Here is a 24,865-nt window from a genome sequence, read left to right on the forward strand (position 1 = left end):
ATCTGCATGCGCATACATGTGCATGTGTGTGCATCTGTGAAATGCACAGAGCTCGAGAAGATGTCAAGCTATATTGCTGGGTCCTGTCCTCGTCGATTCTGATGCGGGTCTGTAGCGGGGCCCAGAATTTGCATTTCTAACAGCTTCCCGGGGATGTTGGTGATGCTGGTCCTGAGACCCCACTTTGAGTAATGATTCTTTGGAGGACCCTCCTCTGACTCTCCCAGTCGTGCCCCTCCCCAAAGAGGAAGACATCTGTGGGGTCGAGGGTCCATGCCCCCTGCTCTTAGATCATACTCTCGGTACTTGGCATCCCAATTCCCTATCCGAGCAGCCTTGAGCTGGCTTCCAGAGCTTCTGTGGAGTCTTTTATGGGGAATAGGAGAGGCAGTTGGAGGTGGGGGTATCCACCCAGTGGGTGAGGCCCGTGCAGTTTAGGACGGGGCCAAGTGTGGGAAGCATGGGGGTGGGGGGTCGGACCAGAGCCCAAACATTCTCTCCACAAAGGAACAAAAGAAATTCCTCCCTCCGTCTGGGGCCATCCTGATCGGGGACAGGGCACACGGGCACTTAGGAGCATGGGCTCTGGGGTCAGGCATACTTAAGTTCTACCTTTGACTCTGATACTTGCTTATTAAGTGACCTCAGGCAGATGATTTAACCCCTCTGAGCCTAGTCTCGCCTCTGTAAAATCGGAATGAGCCGAATATGCATCGCGTTGGTATTTTGGGCAAGAGGAAGGTATATAAGGCATTTCGTATGAGCCTGGGTGTTGTTATTTTCAGCTTCTGCTTGAAGTCCTTGGGGGCTGAGTGTCATCCATGACCGACCTTGCCTTGCATTGCACCAGAGTCTGCCAGGCACCCCCGAGCGGGGTTCCAGCCGCAGCAGATGTCCTGTGGAGATCCCCACTCTCCGCTGCTCACACTTTTGAGTCCTAGTCTCGCAGAACACGAGCAAAGGATAGTAGAATCCAGAAGATAACACGAATGGCTGATCTCGACTCATAATTCTATGGGAAAACAATACTCTCTCTCTCCTTTTTTGTTTTCCTTTTGGCCACTGTAATTAGATTTTTTTTTCAATGTTTTTATTTATTTTTGGGACAAAGAGAGACAGAGCATGAACGGGGGAGGGGCAGAGAGAGAGGGAGACACAGAATCGGAAACAGGCTCCAGGCTCCGAGCCATCAGCCCAGAGCCCGACGCGGGGCTCGAACTCACGGACCGCGAGATCGTTGGCCACTGTAATTAGAAGGTTCAGGAAGCTACCTATCTGTGGTCCAGACAGTGACATTTGCTGAAGGCAGGGCACCTATGATTATTTGACCCTTGGTCCTATTTTTGCAAATTCTGTGTTCGTCACTCTCGTGACCGCCTTCGATGCGGTGGCGGAATACGAGCGCCGAGGCGGTCCCATACCCCAGATGCTTGGCAGCGAGTGGCTGGGGGAATGAGTGCCTCCCTCGTGTGTGTATGAAAATTCCACCATCCAGTAATGGTGATCTTTTTTTTAAAGTAGTTTTTTTTTTTTTTTTTCAACGTTTATTTTTGGGACAGAGAGAGACAGAGCATGAACGGGGGAGGGGCAGAGAGAGAGGGAGACACAGAATCGGAAACAGGCTCCAGGCTCTGAGCCATCAGCCCAGAGCCCGATGCGGGGCTCGAACTCACGGACCGCGAGATCGTGACCTGGCTGAAGCCGGACGCTCAACCGACTGCGCCACCCAGGCGCCCCCAGTAATGGTGATCTTAATATAACTTATTATTCGCACCAGGCTTTATCACTGAGAACGGGGCTGTCGTAAAACTTTCGACAGTGAGGACGAGATGTCCTCTGTCTGTGCTGGCCAGTGCAACGGCCACCGGCAGCGTGTGGTCATGAGTCGTTTGACTAACGGGACCAAAGAACTAAGTCTTTCGATTTTGTTTAATTTTAATTAACTTGGATTTAAAGAGCCACTGGACACACGTGGCTACCTCACTGGCAAATGCAGGTTAAGGCAGTATTTGCTTGTTTGATCTTCGAAACCCCTCTGAGAGAGGAATGGAGAAATATACCATTTTATGGACAATGAAACAGCAGGCCAGGTGTTCACCTGTGTCGGGGAAGCAGGTGGCCATCACATCGTGTGATTTAAAGTATGTATCACATTTTCTTGAAATAGTTGTGTAATCGGGCTACCGCAGGGGATGTAGTTCTCAGGAATTTGAATAAAGACAATAGCAAGAATTTGTCTCTTCCTGTTAGAGGTCACTGGTCTACTTCTCGTTCCCAAATAGCTGATCGTTCCGTAGGTAGAAAGTAACCTTATTAAATAAAGGTTTCATTCTTGCCTTTGGAAGGAAATACCCTTTTATGTTGCTGTCTATTTATTTATTGTGCGTGTGTGTGTGTGTGTGTGTGTGTGAGAGAGAGAGAGAGAGAGAGAAAGAGGCAGAGAGAGAGAGGGAGAGAGAGAAAATCCAAAGCAGGTTCCTCTCTGTCAGTGCAGCTCCCGAAGCCAGGCTCCATCCAACGAACTGTGAGATCATGACCTGAGCCAAAATCAAGGGTCAGATGCTTAACTGACTGAGCCACCCAGGCGCCCCATCGACAGGGACACTTCTGATTAAACAAAAGCACTTAGCTCTCTCTCTCTCTCTCTCTCTGAGAGTATGGATCCAAAACACATAGAAAAACTTAGTGGTTGATAGTGAGGGCAGAAGAAAAAAACACAGGGAAGAGCTGGCTCTGCGTTAGCAAATGCCCGAGGCAGAGAAAAGCTGGTCACATCAGAGAGAGACTGGATCACAATAGCGGTGTGTGGGACTGCAATGATCAATCAGAACCTACGGCTGGGGGAAGGACACTTGGAGGGTTGAAATGACGCAAAGTCATTTGAGTGACCTTGAAGTTAGAATTCTGGGTCAATTTCTTTCCGTCCCCTAAGATCTAACTCTTTGGCTGTTCCTGTGTTTCCAACCTACTTACCTCATCGCCAACGGTGACTATCTCGTTGAAACCTGAGAAAGCTTAATTAATAATTGAACCAATAAAAAAAGGACAAACACTCCAGTAAAAAAAAACAAAAAACAAACAAACAAACAAACAAAAACAGGACCAAAGAACAGCATTCAAAAATTCAAAAGTGCTGTTATATACTAGGAGTGGCTGATTAGAAAATGTCAGACTTTCGATATGAAGAAAAGTTCTATAGTTGTCTAGAAGGACAAAAAGGAAGACGTGTATAAACAGAGGCATATTGTAAAGGCTCATTGTGTTCCTGGTGGGAAATCTCCTACCGTTAATAGGTTGATTCGACACAAATTAATCTATAAATACAGAGTGATTTCAATATGAACTCACAGGATCTTTTAAACCGAGGGGGAAAAAAATGCATCTGGAATAGAAAATGCACAAGATCAGCCTAGAAATTTTACAATAACAATCAAGGGGTGGCACCCAGGCGGCTCAGTCAGTTAAGCATCCACCTCTTGATAATGGGCTCAGGTCACGATCTCCCCGTTTGTGAGTCTGAGCCCCACATCGGGCTCTGAGCTAACAGCGTGGAGCCTGCTTGGGCTTCTCTCTCTCTCTCTCTCTCTCTCTCTCTCTCTCTCTCTGCCCCTCCCCTGCTCATTCTCTCTCTCTCACTCTCAAAATAAATAAGTAAACTTAAAAAAATAAAATAAGAATCAGGGGTTTGAAGGGGTAGAGACGGATAACACAGTTATAGTAAGTAAAACAATACAGGATTGATGTACAAATAGCTTGAGAGATAGAGAGAACAGAAGAGAACGTACAATAAACCCTTGTATCTATGGGAATGTTAGTATGTGGTCGCAACTGCGTAGCAGGTCAGTGGCAGAAGACAGATGTTCAGCCCATAGCGACAATTTGGAACAAATGTCCCACGATAGAAAATTAATGAAATGCGTTTCAAGACCATGCATCACACAGTGACAAGACACCAAACAAACACTGGTACAGAGAGGTTCACGATATACCGTTAAATGAAAGAAAACACGGCTACAAAACGGTAAAAAAAAAAAAAAAAAAAAGTACGGAACGATTAGCATTTTCTAAACACGCGTTCGTCACCTATGCGTATATTTATATTTACAAGGTCACAAACGCAAGGGTCTAATCCCATCCCATTTCTTATCTTTATTATTATTATTTTTTAAGTTCATTTATTTATTTTGAGCGAGAGAGTGCACGTGCAAGCAGGGGAAGGGGGGAGAGAGGGAGAGACAGAGAGTCCCAAGCAGGCTCCATACTGTCGACTCAGAGCCCGATGTCAGCTCACAAACCGGGAGATCACGACCTGAGCCGAAGCCCCGCCATGATCCATGCAGAGTGTTCACCCTTTCCATCCTCGCTCCCAAAATTTCTGGAGCTGAGGATCCGCTAACCATCCATCGGGTGAACACTGTGCTTGGCACACCGGCCTTACCGCCGTAGCCCGTCCCCGTCTGGACCAATTCTGTGTCATCCTACTACACCCAAATCACGATGGTTTCCCAGGACTCACTTCATTCCCGACCACCCCCCGCCCCCAACCCATTCCTGCCTCAACATTTCAGGACACAAGGTCAGAAACACAGGGAATTGGGATCATGTGGTAGCTGGGTATAGTCTAGAACAAATTCCTTAAATTGCTCCTCAAGTGTTCCCCAAGCCTGGTGGCTGAGGGAGCAATAATTAAATGGCAGTGTAGAAGCTGAATTGCCACCCACGGCGTCACTATTATAGTTGGGTTATTAATTAAAACATAACTGGCAGGGGCCTCCTCCGCACAGGGAATCATTATGTGCTTCTTTTTCAGGCCATTGTCACCAAATATGAAAACGACATCTTACACGGTGAGCGTTCTCAGAACTGCTTGGTGACGTCAGCTTGAATTGTTGCCCAGGCTGTATGGACACTCAGGTAATGATCGCGTCTCATAGCTAGAATATCAGGCGCGTGGAGGAGTCACTGAGGTGGGTCCTCCTTCTCATGAAACAGATCACACGCGGTGGGGTTCACCCTGGGAGGACATTTCAGAATATCCCAAGGATCCCAAGCGTCTCTGTTGGGAGATCCTTAAAATGGTCTTCGTGAGGATGCATAATTCTATAACAAAAAGATTCCAGTTGGGTTTTCCATGATGGAAAACACCTCTTTCTAGCCATATGGACGTTGTTATAATGGTACAGTCGCTCAACAGGTTCCGGTCCGGTATACCCACCAGTGACAAGTATTTGGGGTCTCGTGACAGTTGTGGGGGAAATTTAGGGGTGGTGGCAGTGTATCCATGTTGGGTCTGAGAATAAAGGGACTAGAGTTCTAATGCCAGTTCTCTTGCCACTGGCTTACGAGCCTTTGTCCACGCTTCCCCTCATTAAACCTCAGTTTCTCCATCTGTGAAGTAGGTGGGATTCTGAAAGGGCTGAGCTCCTGCCCAGAGCTGGTGGTGTAGACATCGCTGTTAGTAAAACACAGAAACGCTTCTGTAAGACTGGGGGTTATCTACCACCCAAAGCCCTCCAGCCCACAGCCTGCCCACTGCTCTGCTGTGGGTTCCCTCACCTGGATCTCCCCATCATGAGTCCAGTAAGGTTTAATATCCGGTCCAGTGGGGCCTCCTGACATGGCACGTCATTGTCAGGGTCTTGTCTTTTCCTTTCCTTTCCTTTCCTTTCTTTTCCTTTCCTTTCCTTTCCTTTCCTTTCCTTTCCTTTCCTTTCCTTTCCTTTCCTTTCCTTTCCTTTCCTTTCCTTCCCTTCCCTTCCCTTCCCTTCCCTTCCCTTCCCTTCCCTTCCCTTCCCTTCCCTTCCCTTCCCTTCCCTTCCCTTCCCTTCCCTTCCCTTCCCTTCCCTTCCCTTCCCTTCCCTTCCCTTCCCTTCCCTTCCCTTCCCTTCCCTTCCCTTCCCTTTCCTCTTTTCTTTTTTCTTTTGAGTCCTCTGTACCTCTGATGTGCCCGTGGCTAAATAACTCAGGTATTCTTTCTGACGATAGCCATCTACTCAGGGAAGGGCATTACCCACGTTATGCATTAGTGGCTGTTTGCATTTCCAACGAACAAAAAGAAAAGTGATATTCAGAGTTTCCCATCTGTCTCCTTGGTTTGAGCCAGCTTGGGTCGAGCATCGATTTCTGGCTGTGTCTATTGATACATGTGGCTGTACTTGAACTTCATAAATAGAAGAACATCCCATTAATGGCAGAGTGTGGATGATTCAAGCAAGGATTACACTGGAGATGACCTTGGCTTTGGAGATAATTAGGTTTAATTATGCAAATACAATTTGAATGCTAAAAGCAGATAGATTAAATTGTTTTCAAGCATCCAAGCTGCTCTTGAGACAGTGGCCATCAAAGTGATTATTATTATAGCTGGACGGTCCCCTCAGGCCATCCTTCATCCATGGAAAGGGCGGCAATAACACTGCATTTCTTTTCAAAGATCCTGTTGGCAACCCTGTCTGTTAATTGCAAATTACTGAAGACTCACGATATGTTTTCCCTCTAATCCAGAAGCGATTTTAAATATCTTTGAATGCCTAAGACATATTTTCTTTCATTCATTCATTCATTCATTCATTCATTCATTCAAAAAATAGTTACTAAGGCTTTACTCTTGTGCCACGCATCTGGCTTAACTGCTGGACTAAAGGCATAAAACCCTCTTGGGGCATCTGGGTGGCTCAGTCGGTTGAGCGGCCGACTTCAGCTCAGGTCATGATCTCGCGGTCTGTGGGTTCGAGCCCCGCGTTGGGCTCTGTGCTGACAGCTCGGAGCCTGGAGCCTGCTTCGGATTCTGTGTCTCCCCCTCTCTCTGCCTCTCCCCAACTTGCGCTTGCTCTCTCTCTTTCTGTCAAAAATAAAAAACTTAAAAAATTTTTAAGCCCTCTTTACTAAGGGAGCTTCCGTCTAGCAGGGAAACAGACACACTAGCGAGAAATATGATGCACGAAACAAGCTGTTTTAATGGACACTTTTGGGTCATTTCTCCTGGTCTCTTACATTTCCATTCTTCTGGAAACACCCACTTAGCATGATCTCACTGGTTCCCCTCGTGTCTCTTGGCTGCTCCTTCTCAGTCTTCTCTGTGCGTTTCTTTTCCTCCCCCCCAGACAATTAGAAGCTGGAGACCCCGGCACCTGCTCTAAGCGCCTTTCCCTCCTCATGCTCCGCGCTCTCCCCAGACCATCGCTTTTGCTTCTGTTGTTCTAATTACCGCCTCTCTGCCAGTTGCTTAAGGACAGCCATCTCTTCTGGACCCATTCATCCAACAGCTGGTGGCCATCCCCAATTGGGTATCTCAATCTCAACATGTCCCAAACAGAATTCAGTGTTCTCTGAGCTGCGCCCACCCCAACCTGCGTCTGTCCCGATGTCCGCCGCATTTTATAAATGGCATTACTGTCCACCGTGAACCTGACAATCACCTGGCATGCCTCTCCCTTGTACCTCATGTCCTGTAAGTCAAGTTTTGTTACTCCTACTCTTTCATTACCTCCCAAGCATTTCCCCAGTCCCACAGTCACCAGCCTCAATCAGTCCTCACCTTCTCTTACGTGGATGGGGTAACTTTTTGGTGTCTCCAGCATCACGGTCACACCTCTGCAGGGCAGACGTGGCGATCTGTGATGATAAAAGTTTGGGATCCAATTAGGTCTATAATAGCTGCCATTCGAGGTCTGCTGAGCCTAGGAGTCACCCGCCCCATCTCCTGGAACCCTCATTTGTATCATGAGATCCTGCACTTTGCGTACCTGGCCCCCAGCCGGGGTTAGGGGTGAACGCTCTGACCCTAGCTGGCTCTGTTGAATTCTTTCTCCAGGGATGGGAACTAACCAGGAGCCCTTGGTGACTCTCTGTAGGGCTAGGACTCTAATCTATAACCTGAGGGCTGTAAGGTGGCTGTTGTCTGGCCTGATTTTGGAGAAACAGAGAAAGCAAACCATGGGCTGTTAACTGCAGGGTCACTCCTTTTAGGGGACAGTCGGGGCCTACCGGGCACGTCACCGCAGTCGTGCGGACCTGGTGACAGCTGATTGACTGCTTTGAGGTTCCATTTCTGGGAGAGCTGAGATTGTAATTAAGTCAAGTCTCGGTTTGGCGACGTGGCCTTAGCCTAAGCAATGCCATTTTGCGCCTGTTGTCTGGAGAGTGCATCACCCTCTCAAGCTGCCTTGAACCCATTTCTGTTCCTCCAGCCAAATGGTTTTAGGTCACACCGTGACATTGTCATGTTAATGCTCCCCACCCCCAAACTCCCCTTGACTTTAGGACACAGCCCCAACTCCTGGGCCGGCCCAAAGGCTCGCAGCCTTCTTCTGGCCTCATTCCCCTTTGCTCCCCCTGCTTCAGTCACTCCAGAAAACCTCCAGTTCTTGGGTGTGTGCCTTCCTCTCTTGTGTCCTCACCCCACCACGCTCCTTCCTGGAATGCCCCCCGGTCGCCTCCCCACCTGCTAGTGCTGTGTCCTTGCTTCAGGCCTCACGGCGACTGCTGGCTTCTCAGGAAGCCAGCTGTCTGACCTTCTGGGCTCAGCCTCTGCCCCCCTGCAGGTGCATGAACCACTTCCTACAACCTCCCTCCCCTACCGCACGTCAGCTCTGAGGCAGGGGCCACGTCCACTGCATCCAGTCAGTCATCCAGCTGTATTTTCCATCACCAGTGCGAGGTCCGGCACGTGGACGGGACTCAGTAAATGTCTGTGAATGAACTGGTGGCTGGTGGGACTCTGGAGAAGGAAGAGCTAAGTCTGCAGGGATAGCCGGGAAAGGTTTTGCACAGGAGCTGGTGTCTCAGGTGAGCTTTGACGGATGCCCCCGGGAGGATCTCATCTAATGCACTCATTCCTTAAGAATTTAGGAACAGGCCAGGCGCCTGGGTGGCTTAGTCGGTTGAGCTTCTGACTTTGGCTCAGGTCATGATCTCTTAGGCCGTGAGTTCAAGCCCCGCATCTGGCTCTGTGCTGACAGCTCAGAGCCTGGAGCCTGCTTCCAATTCTGTCTCCCTCTCTCTCTGTCCCTCCCCCACTCGGGCTCTGTCTCTCTCTCTCTCTCTCTCTCTCTCTCTCTCTCTCTCTCTCAAAAATAAATAAACATTTAAAAAAAGAATTTAGGGACAAAGGGGCACCTGCATAGCTCAGTACGTTAAGCATCTAACTCGGTTTCAGCTCAGGTCATGATCTCATGGTTCATGGAATCAAGCCCCGTGTTGGGCTCTGTGCTGACAGAGCACTCTCTCTGTCTCTCTTCTCTCTCAAAATAAATAAATAAACATTAAAAACAGGATTTAAGGGCATGGGTGAGACTCTTGGGGACAGGCCTGGACTTTCAAGTCAGATGCTCCTAAAACTGAGGGACTTTCCCTAGAAGGGCTAGCACGAAGATTTGAAATAGCAAATATAGAGTGACTGGCATTACTTTGCAATAAGTGAAAATAATTGTGGGGTTTATTTTCTTCTTTTTAGATCAAAGCATTCTGCAACGCTAGGGGGGTCTTGCATAAATCATCTTAACTCTCTAAACCTCATTTTCCTGATCTGCAAGTGATTCATACTTAATGATTGATTATTGTAATCATCAGAACTTGGGGGCCACAGTGAGGTGGCCCCTTCCGTCGAGAATCAGGGCAGCCATTGTTTGCCTTTGAGAGTTAAACTGTGCTGGATGCAAAGTCACCAGAAATATACAGAACGGTTCCCAGACCAGCAACATCTGAGTGTAACTTGGCTGAATACATTAACATGTTTAAAAAGAGAACGTCAATCACCGAATGGAGGAACGGAAAATGTTGTCACACAGGCAAATGGGGGTTCAGCCAGCAGAAGTGCCACATTTCTGCTTCTAAAGATAAGGCCATCCCTAGAGTGCATAAATGTCCTGAAGATGCCAATCATCTCCTCCCCGATCCCCGATGCCTTCTTAAAGATGCTGCCCAACCCGCAGCCCCAGATGTGGCAGGCCTTTGTAGTGAATGCGCTTACTCCCAGCCCCCTCCACGCCGACCATGACTGATAGAGTCAGGAGTAAACACCAGATTAGAGCTGAGCTTATCATTTTCCCTGCTGCCCTGACCATATGGAGCAGGGATGGGGAGACTGAATCACTTGGCTGTGGGGAGCACCAAGCTGGAAGTTTGGAAGGTCACTGGGACAGAGGCCACACTCTTGGGATGGTCGTGCTGAAGCCTCCCGCAAACAGAGGCTGAAGCAAAGATATGCCGGCCAAAAGAGAATAAATATGATGCATGGAAAAGTGGAGAGGGCTGGGGCAGAGAGAGAGACAGAGACAGAGACAGAGAGAGACCTACTGATTTTTCTGGTTCTGCGAGCCTACCTCTGCTTCCAAATAGCCTTCCTTTTTAACCTAGCCTCAGTGGGCAGGGATAGGTCCATGCAACTAAACCATCCTAACTGAGGTGGAATTTTAGCCAGAAGACTTGGCCATTTTCATTTGCTTTGGCAAGGTCATCCTGCTGTGGGTGAGATGAACGAATCAGGCTATCCCAGGTGGACATGGTCAGGCAGGGATTTGAGCCTCTTTCTGCTTGTAAGATTCATGGCCTTCCGCTGCTCTCCTGCACCACGAAAGCTAGCACCTCGTTGCATAATGCGCCATATTGGTTTTCATGCGCCATATTGATTTTCTGTGGCTGCCGGGAAAAAATTTAACACAGACTTAGTGGCCTAAAACAGTATACATTTTTTCCTTGCAGTTCTGTAGGTGGGAAGTCCGACCTTGGTCTCACTGCCGTGCAATCAAGAGGTCAGCTGGATTGCATTCCTTCTGGCGGTTCCAGAGGGAAATCCACTTCCTTGTCCTTTTCCATTATCTCTCCCTGTCCACATTCTTTGTCACATGGCCCCCTCCTCCATCTTCAGACCAGCAGCACAGTCGCTTTCTGCTCCCGCTCTGCTCTTACACCTCTTTTTCTGACTCTGTCCAGCTGTCACTCTTAGCCCTCTGCTGATTACATTGGGCCACCTGGATCAGTCGGGCTACTGTCCTCATCTTAAGGCCGGCTGGCTAGCCACCTCAATTCCATCTGTCACCTTAACTCCCCTTTTCCATGTAACCCTAACAATTCACAGGTTCTAGGGATTAGGGCACGGACATCACTGGGGGGCCCATCATTCTGCCCACCTCATGTAGCTTGACCAAAGAGAGGGAGAGTGGACGAAATACTGACGTACAGCATTCTTTAATCATTCACGTGGCTTAGGAAAATTCAGGGTTAAATCAGTAAACTTGGAAGTTTCCCTTCTCCGTTTGGTACCTTAAGACCTAAATGCATACCTCAGTGGAAGGAAATGGACTTTCCAGTCATCCGGGGCCGAGCTCCATCTTTCGATGTCTAGGGCTTGGGTACATATTTCACTCCTGTTCCCCGCAGTCTCCTCCTCCAGAGCATGCAGATGATAATAGTATTGTTTGGGGGATTAAATGAAATCAAATGCTTTTTTCAAAAACTTGATCCACACCTGTTTTCTTCTCTTTCCCTTCTTCTTTCCTTCCCTATCATGGCCCGGAAACACAAACTGAATATCCTAGGAATTCTTCTAAGAGAGGGAGCTCTCAGTGAGTCTTGGCTGCAGAAGTGACCTGGTGCCAGGCATCTGAATGAAGCATTGGGCCGTGATGGCAACCCATAAGCTTCTCTTGCTTCTCCCCCCTGCCCCTCTCACCACCATTTATTGGGTCTTTTTATCTCTGGGAGTGTCAACTCCCCCGGCGTTTCTTTCCGTCTTTCTTTTCTTGCAACCTAAAATGACAAGGGTCAGAGAGCCAAGTATGGGATATGTTTGGGGCCACCACGCCAGAGCTGTCAGGACACATCTTCAGGGCCTGAGGGATGGGGGGTATTGGAGAATTCCCAATGGACTGCTTCCTGGCCCTGACCTAGAACAAGCTTTGTCCCTGTCCCTTTGAGCAGCTTATTATTTCTTTGAAGGATTTGCTGTCTACAAGCGTGGGTAACCTCTGTGACTGGCTATAACTATAGTCATGGGCTTCTCATGGGGACAGTTTTTTTCTTTCACGTTTGGAGGAACTTGGAAGCTTTTGACCTCATCACCCTAGTCATTCAGGATGGAGTTAAGCGAAGGAGGTGCTATGCCGGTTTATAGTAAGAAGACTCAACCTGGTTGGATTTAAAGGATGCCCTTATGGAAATGCCACCAGTTCAGATATCAGAGACTCTGGACAAAAACATTCTAGAAAGTTACTCTTGTTTTAGCTGAAAAAGCAGTCTGCTAATTGGGAAGTGTGGTCCCTTTCAAACCTTCCTTTCCTTTTCCAGTTTTAGACACAGTTACCCATGTAGCCTCAATGGCAGCTCACAAAACATCACCACACACATTTGCACTTTTTTTTTGGACTCTTGAGTTCTGGGTGGAATCTCAGATTCAGACAGGCCGGTGTGGAAATCCCAGCTTTCCTGAAACTAGGAAAAGTTGTGTCAGTTTCCATTCTCTCATCTGTAACACGGGAGCACTAAATGCTACTTCATGGGATTGCCATGCCAATTGGAAGCCCCTCGCATAGACCCAAACCCTTATGAAGCATTTGGGAGTTCAGACTCATCCTTCCTTTGTGGGTCCTTTGCACCCAATGGTTATATGTGCTTTAATTCAAACGAGCTCTGTGTCTTAAGAGCCTAACATTCCAGAATGGAAAATCCTTCATGGACAGAGACGGTCCCCACCTGTCCCTCCGTGATCCTTCCTCGAGCAGAGCAGACACCTGCCTTTCCAGATTTGCAAATGAAGGAAGTAAGACTGCCCTTTGGGAGTGAAGCTGTGGGCTAACACAGTGGATCCCAGAAAAGATATGCAAAGTCAGCTGAAGGAGAGGCACGGTTCCCAGGTGGACAAGCCTCCATGGTCGCCAGATGAACGCGTTACCATAAAGAAAGGATGTATCCATCAACGGAAGGACTGGTTCTCACTGAAAGTGAAAAGAAATGAAAGCACCAGATGATGGCAGGGTCCAGCCTACGAAGAGGGAGTCTGGAAGAGTGCTGGTTCCATGCGGGCCGACAGTGGAACCCACACACTTTAAATATCCCTGGTCCCATTGGCAGGGCCAGCCCTCTTGTGAAATGGAAACGTCCGGCTATCTCAGCTGGATGCCTTAAGCAGCAGATTATTAAATTCCCCTTGTCCTGATTCCAGGCTCTCCAGAAACTTTCAGGTTGTGATTTGGCTCCTTTGGGAGTTTACCTGTGAGGTGAGGATGAACTAAGTCCACGGAACTGAAGTTTTTAGGTCTTCAATGTCAATAATTTCTTACCAGGAATGAAGGAATTGGCATTTGGGTTTTATACATCCGTGTTCTGTGCTAGGTTTGAGTGTCTCTGCTGAGCGATGAATCCCTCTTCAGATTGTTGTATCCCAGGATCAGAGATCAGACTCGGGTTGGTGGTAAATTCCCCAAGGTAAGTAACACCTGTTTATGAGCCATTGTGGAAGACAGGCTGCTGGCCTTTCCTCTTGGTGACGACCATCTGGCATTTCAGAAGAGACAGCATTTCAAAATTTGACACTAACCACACTCCCCATCTCACTCCATGACAGCTCGCGGTGGCAAGTGTTATATGGTGGAAAGATTCTGGGATTTGGAGTCAGACACTCCTGGGTTTGATTCCATCCCTGTCGGTTTCCGTCTGTGGGACCTCGGGCACGTAACTTAACATTTCTGAGCACCAGCTTCCCCATCTGTAAAATGGGACTTCTCACAGGGCTGTTGCAAAGATTGTTGACAAGACTCAACAAACGTAGGGGCGCCTGGGTGGCTCAGTCGGCTGAGCGTCCGACTTCAGCTCAGGTCACGATCTCACAGTTCGTGGGTTCGAGCCCCATGTTGGGTTCTGTGCCGACAGCTCAGAGCCTGGAGCCTGCTTCGGATTCTGTGTCTCCCTCTCTCTCTGCCCCTCCCCTGCTCATACTCTGTCTCTCTCTGTCTCAAAAATAAACATTAAAAAAATTTAAAAAAAAAAGCTCCACAAATGTAGTTCTGATTGTCATGTGCATCAACAGGGACTCACCAGATGGGGATGATGACCGAGTATGGATCTTCCATTCTACCATAGACCAAGGGTCTATTTTGTGCATAATCGAGTCCAGTCTAAGACTGTTCCTTGCATCCCCTTTGCCCATTCCAGCTTTGGAAGTCAGCAGTGGGGGATGACCCGAACCCTTTCCCACGTTCTGCACAGTCTTGAACTTCCACAGAATGCGCAGTCATAAGAGTAGATTCAAAGAAGCTTTGCCCATGGCCTTTTGTTGAGTCCCTGAGGGTCTCAAGAGATGGCTTCCAGCAAAGCGAGTTTGCCTTTAAGGGTCTGAGCATGTGTGTGTATGCCCACGTGTTGATCGTCCTGGAAGAAATTGTGGCCTCCTTCCTGGTGCCATTCAGTCAGAATTTGGCAACCGGTTTATTGAATGAGCTAGACTCAAGCAGAAAACAGCTTCCCTCTTTCTCATGTCTTTCCATTTTTACCTGCTCTCCGCCCCTGGATAACACTTCAGGTCAGTGCCATAGCTCTCTGGTCACTCTTAGACAGCAGTAAGGACAAAAAAAAAGTTATTTGGTTAGTTTCAGGTCATAGAAAACCCAGTCTAGGCTAATACATAAACGCCAGACTTTCCTTCCATCACTTTGACCTATTTCGGGTCCAGAAATCAGCCCTGGGGGAAAGCCTTGTGATCGCTCCATCTCTCATTCCCGCCTCACCTCCACCGACCCCCAAGCAGGCAATGTAGGAGCTTCCAGTATGGGAGCCAGAGGCGGGGAGGAGAGGAAGAACAGAATAGGTCTCTCGGGACTGTTGCAACAGGATGTTTTAAGTGTGCACAGATGGTGTTCTCCCCGTGGCACTTTGTAGAGTTCCTCAGCAATCCCCCCCTCACTGCAGCCCCCTAAAGCTGGTGAAGCCACCACAGCCGGCTGCTTATGAATCACTTCTGTCTACACGTTTCTGTGCCTGATGGCACTCCCCCCAACCCAACCCATCTGCTGAGATCACCACCCCAGCCAGAAAGCCCTCATGGCTGAGCTTCTTTTCTTTCTTTTCATTTAAAAACAAAAATTTGCTTATACCCTGATTATGAAAGCCATACACCTGACAACAGGATATTTCTAAAAATAATGGAGCAGAAGATAGTTAGATTTCTGCAACCTACAACCTAAATAGATGAACGAAGACACAGATTGTGGGCCATTCATACGCCGGAGGACACTCCACCGTAAAAAGGAGTGAGCAATTGATATACACAAGCAACAAGCCACACAGATGAATCTAAAAATAATTATGCTGAGGGAAAGAAGGCAGACAAGATAAAGAGAGTGCATACTGTATGATTCCGTTTCTATAAAATACTTGAAAAGACAAACCAATTCATAGTGACAGAAAGCAGATCAGTGATTGCCTTTCCTTCTGTAGGGAAGTCGGGAGGGTGGGAGGGATGGCTTCCAAAGGAGCAGAAGGGGGTGATGGACACGTTCATTATCTTGAGTGTGGAGGCGATGGGCTGCCTGGGTGGCTCAGTCGGTTGGGCGTCCGACTTCAGCTCAGGTCACGATCTTGCGGTTTGTGGGTTCTGGCCCCGCGTGGGGCTCTGGGCTGACAGCTCGGAGCCTGGAGCCTGCTTTGGATTCTGTGTCTCCTTCTTTCTCTGCCCCTCCCCTGCGCACGCTCTGTCGCGCTCTCTCTCTCTCTCTCTCTCTCAGAAATAAACATTTAATTTTTTTTTTTTTTTTTAAGAGAAGGTTCATGGCTATCTCCCTCCTCCAGGCTTCCATTTGGACCACTCACTGGTCACAGGCTCTCTATCTCACCCTCAATGGATGGGCCCTCTTTATTGGACCATAGCCTCTTTTTTTTTAATTTTTAAAACTTTTGTACGTATTTTTTATTTTTTTGGAGGGAGAAGCGCATGCAAGAGGGAGAGAGAGAATCCCAAGCATCCCCGATATGGGGTCCGATCTCATGAACCTCAAGATCGTGACCTGAGCAGAAGTCAAGAATCAGATGCTCAACCCACTGAGCCACCCAGGGTGCCCCACTAGCCTCTTGACTGTAGACTCTTTCAGCCAAGAGGCCCGCTCTTGGCCAGCCTTCAGGACCAGCTTGTATCTGGTGTCCTGAGTAGTTCTTCCAAAGCCTGTGCCCTTTGTCTGTCTTAAGGTGGTGGCTGCTGTGAAGGCTCTTCCTCCTTGGTCTGGCCCATGTGTGGAGAGCAGCGCACCCAGAATATCAACGCCTCTCTTCAGAGACCCCATCACTTCTTATCCCCTCACCCTCGACAAGTGAACCTTGACTTCGTCCTGCAGAGCTTGGAGAAGACTGATGGGCTGACGGAAGCACAAGTAGATCTGAGCAGTGCCTTTGCTGGGGCCGCACGTGTGGCCCAGCACCTCAGCGTGGGTCTACTTGGCACCCACTGTTTGCGTCTTTGGGGCCTCAGCTGGAACTCTGAGACAGGAAAAGTCTCGTGTTAATAACCCCCCATAGTTTGCTTTGCTTCATTAAGGTACAGAGAGATGAATTTCCCCCCCAACATACTTTTCGAGGCCTATTTATCGAGAGAGCCAGCAAGGAGCCTCTCCGAGCACCAAGGCCCTAAGCAGGGATGTGTCCCTCCTCCCCCTGGAAGACGCTTGACATGCCTTTTGGAAGACGCATGCGTCCCCTTCATTGCTTTGTTTAAGGACACCTGACAGTGGTCACAGATACGAATGCCATCTGTTTCCTGTTCTGGAGAAGGGAAAAATACGACAAATACCACGAAGACCCACACGTGCCAGGCACTGTATCTAGGACCGATACCGCAGGGGTGATAGATGAGTGACCTCTGCCAGAGCGGATCCCATGGTCTCAGGCCGCAGGGCAGGAAGTAACCTGGAGAAGGAGGTGGGATGTGAACCAAGGCCAAAGGACCGCACAGCTCGCTTTCAGAGACATTCCGTGGGAAGGCGTCGGGAGGGGACGGGGTGAGCCTTTCCAGGGTAGCTGGGAACGCTCCTGTGCTAAGATCCTCCCGTCACAGAGGCCACAGCATGAGGAAGATTCGGGCACATTCCCTTTCCTTCCGCCACCACATCCAGGGTTAAAAGTCAGTGACACGAGCGGAATCTTCTTTCCTTCTGTTCTTGCGGCCAGGCCGCTGGCCAGCGAGAGCCCTCTTTAGGATTTAGAGTTACACAGGATGATGGAGGAGAAAATTCAAGGAGGGAAGAAAGAAGGAGTTGACCAGATACTCCTCTTTCCCCCGCCCAGTTCCTAGTTATTTAGTTATTTATTTTGAAAGAGAGAGAGAGGGAGAGAGAGAGAATCCCAATAGGCTCCACACTATCAGCACAGAGCCCAACACAGGGCTCGATCTCAAGAACCATGAGATCATGACCTGCGCTGAAATCAACAGTCAGACACTTAACCACCTGAGCCACCCAGGCGCCTCATGAGTAAAGCTTTAAATGGGGTTGGGCCAAACGTTAACAATGAAAAGTGCCCCAGAGCCCACAGAATTGGACCCAGGTCTCGTGAGGAGTAAAAGAGGAAAACCACGGAGAGTGTTAAGTGCCCTGTATAAACTCATTCAATCGTCACAACAGCCCCGCCAGGCAGGTGTTGTTATTAACAGCCTCCTTTGCTCCCACGAAGGCAGTAAGACACAGAGAGGTTGAGTAACTTGCCCAGCGCCACGAAGCTTGAACCTTGACTCCAGAGAAAGTGCTCCCGTCCCTCGCCGACCTGTCTATTCTGCAACTCCACGGAGTGACCCGTCACCCATTCGAGGTCAGAGGCTCTCCCAGGTTCTGGAGAGAATCCCGGGAGCCCTGGACAGAGGCAGCCGGGGCCAGACCGTGTGGACCGCGATTCTATTCCGAGTTAAGGCAAGCCACCGGTGTCTAAATGAATCATTGCTACTTGCACGCTTCCGTAGCCAGCACCCTGGCTGTGCCTGCGTTTAGCACGCGAGAGCTGCCTGTTTGCACGCCCGTCTCTCCTGCAGACTGGGAATGCGTTACAGCCGGGACCACTTCTCAGCCATTTTAATGCCTTCTTCACGCTGTCCCAGTTTCGCGGCACAGCGCGGGCATATATTAAACATTTAGTGCGTGTTTACTGAATGAAATTAAAGGGGGAATGGATTCTTAATTACCTTCAAAAATTTCATTTTCCCACGGCCCAATTAATTTTAAAGAGACGCAACTATTTCTACGGTATTCATGGCGATGATAATGATGGTATTATTAATGGCAGTTCCTACGCGCCGAGCATTTCGTGCGCCAGGCTCTGGGCCAGGTGCTTTAAGTTGACTCGAATAGATCTATCATATAGCAACTGTAAATCCTGTCTGTCCCTAGCATTTGTTTCCACAAGCGAAGACCACCCCCACCCCACCCCCGCCGCCCACGCACACCCCCATCCCCACCGAGGGTTCGCAAATCCCGGAGGTGAAGAATATGGCTTCTCAGGAGTGGCCACAAGGTGGCGCTGCGACCCCATCATCATACCTCCATACCTCGCGGTGCGAGAGTGAGCCAGGTGGGCCAACTCTGAGGGGCTGGCCAGATGGCTGGGAGCCTCTTGGTGACCGAGATGGCCCAGCTGGGGGCCCAGGCACTGAGCCCTGCAGTTGGGGGTTCCAGTTTATGCCCACGAGGGGGCCTTTGGAAAAGACCCCCGCGGAGCTGGAGAGCATCTTCTTGGTGACATCTGAGAGGCAGTGGCTTCATTTTCATTCTGTTGAACAGGGAACCGTGGAGCCTCAACTCTTGCCAACACCCCCTCTGCCTTCCTCCCTGTATTTCAGGTGAAGTTGGGCGGGAGGACAGGAGGGCCATTGGGCCCCACGCTCGTTCAGGCATTTGATGTTACCTCCAAATCAGGCTGTATGTGGGGTCATTACGTTTCTCCTGGTGTCAGAGCTGTGCTTTTTTGTTCCATGAGCAATACTTCAATTCTACCACTATTTTGTACCCCTGTTTTAGCATGCCTTCATCTTTTATTCTCTCAGCATCTTCAAGCATTGCCAAGTGCCCCGCGCTCCTCTCTCGATATTTGAAGAGCTTTAGCTGACCTGTTCGTAGTCCCATCTAAACGACTGACTGGTCGTGTTTTCTCTGATCCCTCGGCTTTTTGTCCTTATTCCCTTTCCTGGAACCCTTGGGTGGTCCTGAAACAGCCAGATTCACCTCGCCGTAGTGCTTAAGACTCCAGGCTGTTATTCCTGTGTCCTACACTGTGTCCCCTAAGAGACTAAGGGTCCTCCATCTGGGATCTACAGACGCTTGGGCCATCCACAGAGCCCCTCACATTTGCAGTTATTTACCAACTGCCACAAAACAATAGTGGATCCACACGTCCACGACACCTCCGTGGCATCCCACCGTAAGTGACTATTACTTGTGCGTCTGGACTCAGGTGAGTTTCTTCCAAGGGTTCTGCTTATCTTGAACAGGCTTGTTTAAATCTCCGAATACCTGGCTATTGGCTGATCTAGGTTGGCCTTTTTCCTGGGGCAGCTGGGCTCTGTGGCCCACGTTTCTTGTTTTCCTTCTGGACCAGACAGCCAGCCCGGGCCTGTCTTCCTCACGGAAGCAGTGGAAACACCAGATCTGAAGCCCCCAAGTGCAAGCCCATTTCAAGCGTCAGCCTGTGCCACTCCCACTAATGTCCCACCGACAAAGCAAGGTCCGCACGCTAGTTAGCTCAGAGCGAGATGGCGCGGGCAGGTCTTGGCAGGCCACACGGCCAAGGGCGTGATGCAGAAACAAGTCAAAAACTGGGGCCATTGCTGCGGTCTACCGAGGACTGTATGCTAGAGTTGTGTGTAGTTTCTGGAAAGATGCTCTAAAGCTCTCACCGTATTTTTCGGTGTGACCCATATCCCCCAGATTTCAAGAACCTCCAATACCCATTCATTCTTGAGTGCAGGGTCTACATCTGCTAAATTCTTACATCTTGAAAAAAAACCTTTTTTTTTTTAAATTTTAGAAAGAGAGTGTGTGTGAGTGGGGGAGAGAGGCATAGTGAGACAGAGAGAGAGAGAGACAGAGAGAGAATTCTAAGTAGGTTCCACGCTGAGTGTGGAGCCTGACACGGGGCTCAATCCCACGACCCTGGGATCATGACCTGAGCTGAAATCAAGAGTCGCACGGTCAACCGAATGAGCCACCCAGGAGCCCCTAATTCTTACGTCTTTCAAGCCGCGAAGGAAATCTGGTACTGAACAAATGTTCGTTGAAGGAATGCGTGAGTGAGTGCACGAATGAATAAGTGCCTTCTGTATGCTGACCCTATGCTAGATTCGGGGGATACGGAATTGAACCAAACGAGGCTCCTACCCACAAGGAGATTTTACTGTGTGCACCGTCTGAGAGAGTCTTGGCACAGGGCTTGAAGTCAGGTGGACAGACAGCCCTCAGCCTCAGCCAGAATAAGGTGTGCGTCATTACGAGACCTTAGGGGTGGAGGCCAAGGAAGGATAAGCTTGGGAGGACACAGAATACATGAATACGCTTGACCCCCCTGGGTCCCAGGGTGGGTTATCATATAGAAGCCATACGCTACACGAATAAACATATATGTGGGCTTAAAAAATGCAAGCAGATGGGGCGCCTGGGTGGCGCAGTTGGTTGAGCGTCCGACTTCAGCCAGGTCACGATCTCGCGGTCCGTGAGTTCGAGCCCCGCGTCGGGCTCTGGGCTGATGGCTCAGAGCCTGGAGCCTGTTTCCGATTCTGTGTCTCCCTCTCTCTCTGCCCCTCCCCCGTTCGTGCTCTGTCTCTCTCTGTCCCAAAAAATAAATAAACGGTGAAAAAAAAAATGCAAGCAGAGACCTCATCTTTATATGTGTCACCAAGTGAATAATGAATTTTCTTAGCAGCTAGCTCTAGAATCCCTCTCAGAGGAGGAAATTGCCTCTGTCCAGGAAAATATCTTGATATGCTGCTCAGGGCAGGAGGTGAGACCCCAAAGGCATGGCTGTCCAATGCAATGAATTTGTTTGTTTTCTCCTCACATGGAAGGAGAGAGAAAAAGAGTAGAAGAACGTGGGGTAAGGGAGGAGATAAAATCTCGGGCGGTAAATCACAGCTGAGACCCACATAGGAGAAAAGAGTAAGAAAGCCATTTAAAAAAAGTCTCCGGGCCGTTGCAGAAAATGTCAAATAAGTGTTTGTCGGGATATTGCTGGGACGTGCTCTCTGTTTTGTGACCCCAGCGTTTACGACGGGGTGACAAATGCATCCTGCCTTTGGTTTGGCCTGGCCTTGTTGGTTGGCTTTGTCAGTGCTTTTGTAGGAACTGAGAAAAAAGATTGGGTTCGTCGTTGGGATCGGTGTGGTCCCAGATACGGCAGGTTTGGAAGCAGGGACCCAGGGAAGGCTTCGGCCACCCAGAGACTGTGGAGCCCGGGACTGGCCCACCACCCTCAGCTGGATGGCGCGTGTGGGCGTTTTGTGTCCGAGAGCCACTCTACGACACTCTCTGCCTGTGTAACTTGGGGCCGGCTTCTACAATTCTCTCCGCCTCTGTTTTCTCTCCTCTAAGCTGGGGATAAGATTAGTGTCTCCCTGAGGTCCTTGGGAGAGTTTAGTAAGAGAATGAAGCATAGCACCCAGCGCGTACACTCATGCATGTCAGGTATCACCATCATCATTATTATTATTATTATTATTATTATTATTATTGGTTTTGTTATTTAGCGGTTATATTAGTGGTTTTGTTATTTAGCCCTCTGGGCATTTGACAAGACGCTCTCCAAGGGTTGATTCTCCCTTCCAACCTGCAGGAGGCGCCATGGCCCCACAGCTCAGCCCCTGGCCTCCCCACCCCACAAAGCCCAACTTGACATTGGAGGAAGGAACCCTGGGTTGCAGTCCACTCAGAAATCCATTTTCCCCACTCAGCACAACAGCGAAATGAGACTGACTTGGTGTGTTTGTTTACACCCCTTGGGAACTTATTTCCCGTTCACTTAATTACCTGAGACTCAGACATTGCTGTGCAAAATTCGCCTCAGATACATTTTGTAAAGTCATCGAGACGCGCTCATTTGGTGCTTTGATTAAAATGTGCAATCTTCCCCAGGCTTCTGCACCTCGTTAAATAATTGCACCTCCAGTGAGAAAGCAAACAGCACACTCTGGGGCACAGAGAACAAGATAAATGAGGTGCACGCCCAGCAGATATTTTACACTCCATCCCCCAGGCCAACAGATGACAGCTGGGTCAAGTGCTGTGCGGATGGATGCTGCCTTCCCGTTGCTTCCGTCTTGCCACCTTGTTGGGGGGGGAGGCATGGTCCAGAAGCACAACAGAATCCCCTCTGCCTGCCCTTTTCTGCCTCCATGTCTGCGTGGCTTGCACCCAGTCTTGGGGAGAGAATGATCAAAGGGTTGGTTGCACACTGGGAAGCTGGCTCAGCCCCAGCTGTTCTGTACCTGCTACGCACTCAAGGTGCAGGGGTGAGGGGACTGGACACAGAACACACTGCTTAGAGGGCATATGGCGCCCTTGAGAAGTTGCCAACTTTGAGTCAAGCCCCGCCTATCTCAGTAATTAGTTATACTGACCTTCGCCATTTCACTTTGTGGGTTTTTTTTTTTCTTTTTCTTTCATAAAATGAGGAACTTTGACATTGCAGATAGCCCTGGGTGAGGTCCACCTGTGCTATTCGCTTGTACGATGACCTTGAGCAGGTGATTTATAAATACCTCCCCAAGACTCAGTTTTTTCATCTGGAAAAAGTGGCTGAGAGTTGACAAGAGAACGAAATCACTTGAGATCATGTGTTTAATGCATGGCACACGTTATCAGGCACAGAGGTGGTGCTTGTTGGAACGATAATATGGTGGTTTGGAGTGAGTAAAGGTCAGATTTTAGGTTGAATCTTGGTTCTGTCAATTTTTAGCTGTGACCTTGGGCACGTTGCTTTTTTCTGTGGGTCTCTGTTTCCTAATCTGTAAACAGAGGTAACAAATACTTATAAGGCAGGAGGAAGGTGACACTGAATTAAATGAGATGATCTGTATTACATACACATCCACCTGTCTGCATAGAGTAAATGCATCATAAGCACTATGTCATCAAGGTGGTGGTGATGACCAGTGGCATAATGAGCCAGTTCCGAGCTCAGACTTCCAAGGGAAGTCTATCCAAGATGATGTCCCAACCACTGTGGTCTAAGAAGCTGAATGAAACTTGTTCATGAGGGTGTTTGTGGAAAATTCTTTTCCCTACTGTTCTAACTCCAAGGTATGGGAATAGGAATAGCCTAATCCCCAGGCTAACACGGGTCCTTCCTGAATTTTCCTTCTGGTTCCACAGGGCAAGGCAAGGAACTTCAGGAAGTAGAGAAAGAAAGAGGCAGACCATCTGACATTTTCCCAATTTGCTATCCATCTACTCATTCATCTATCTATCCATCCCATCCATCCATCCATCCATTCATCCATCCATCCATCCATCCTTGATCAAGCTCTCACTATGTGCTGTACTGTACAAGGTACATACTTTCTACTCTTGAAATTTGATACTATCAAATGGCATGGGACCATTTCTCCTTTCCCATGCGTCTCCTTGCAACTTCAAGCTGACAGGGAAGATTAGACAGGATGCTGGAAACTTTCCTGTCTAATCCTTCCTCAGTCTGGGGGACACATGGTTGTACTGGGACAAATGAAAAGTGCTGTTCCACTAAAGGGTTGGACACACGAGATCTTCCCTGCCCTTCACCATCTACCCTGAGTTGCCTTACATGTAGATAAAAGCAGAGGCAAAGCTATTTGAGAAAGTGAATACTTGAGAATATGAAAATTCCTAGGACAAATTAATTTGGGCATGACTACATCATATGCCACCCCCACCCCGAGCTACGTAAAGCATAAATCTGACCCTTAAGCAGTTCACATAACTTAGGGTCTAGTAGCCATGTTCCTTCTTACCTCAGAACCTTAAACATACTAGTTGTACAACCTTAATTCATTCTGTCCTTACCCTTCACAGCACGTATCAACAATGTAATGGATTATATATCATCAGTTGCTCAATGTTTGTCTCCCCAGTGGAGTGTAAGCTCCTGGAGGGCAGGGATCATTCATACCACAAATAACTACAGCACACCTACACATGTTCCAGGCACTGTTCTTAGCTCTGTAGATGCATTCTGCCTCATAGAACTTCCATTGTCATTCCAGGGGAGGGAATAAATGGTATTACTACTGCTTAATATGGCGGTTGGGTGTCATTCAAGAAGGTATCTGAAGGAAGTGAGGGACCGTGTCATCAGGATAGCTGGAGGAATGGGGTTTGGGGGAGAGAGAATGGCAACCACAAAGGCCTTGAGGCTGGAGACTGCTTGGGTTGTTCAAGAAATAGCAGGGGGACCGATGTGGCTGATGCAGAATGGTCCAGTTCTGGAGTGGTGGAAGACGAAATCATAAAAGTAGCAGGTGACCCTGGCCGTTACTCTGAGTGAGTTGAGAAGCTATTTTTGACCAGAATGGTAACACGGCCTGATGAACACTTCAAGGATTCCCCTGGCCGCCATGGGTACAGATTGCCATGGGGGCAAAAATGGAGGCAGAGAGTCATTTCCTGTTGCACAATCCAGGTAAGAGTGCCTTAGATTAGGATGGTGAGAAGTAGATGGTCCACATGTTCCACGGGCAGAATGTTGAGCAGAGTACCATGCACTAGTTATCAGTCCTGGGGGAGGACCGCAAACACTTCGGCCCTTTGCATCTTTAGTTTTGAAGTCACCAAGGAAAACAGCACAGTCCAGTGCTGGGTAGGATGATGCTTTACTTATGTAGAGAAGACACAGAGCAAGATCAGCTCCAATAGTGTGGATCAGTCTCTCATGGCAA

General features: G+C 48.8%; 1 protein-coding gene across 2 annotated transcripts in view; it reads left to right on the forward strand.

Moving 5' to 3' along the window:
• ADPRM (ADP-ribose/CDP-alcohol diphosphatase, manganese dependent) overlaps positions 1 to 24,865 on the forward strand; it is a 578,681-nt gene that overhangs the window by 422,572 nt on the left and 131,244 nt on the right. Inside the window, exon 5 of one of the 2 annotated variants that reach the window (XM_045045323.1) lies at positions 4,811 to 5,703. In XM_045045323.1, coding sequence (XP_044901258.1) covers positions 4,811 to 4,830 — 20 coding nt within the window. In that variant the 3' untranslated portion in view covers positions 4,831 to 5,703. Of the gene's footprint in view, positions 1 to 4,810; positions 5,704 to 24,865 lie in introns of those variants that run through there. The other variant, XR_006590017.1, reaches the window with a different exon arrangement.

The sequence above is a fragment of the Felis catus genome, chromosome E1 (assembly GCF_018350175.1).
Source record: "Felis catus isolate Fca126 chromosome E1, F.catus_Fca126_mat1.0, whole genome shotgun sequence".
NCBI classification, from domain to species: Eukaryota; Metazoa; Chordata; class Mammalia; order Carnivora; family Felidae; genus Felis; species Felis catus.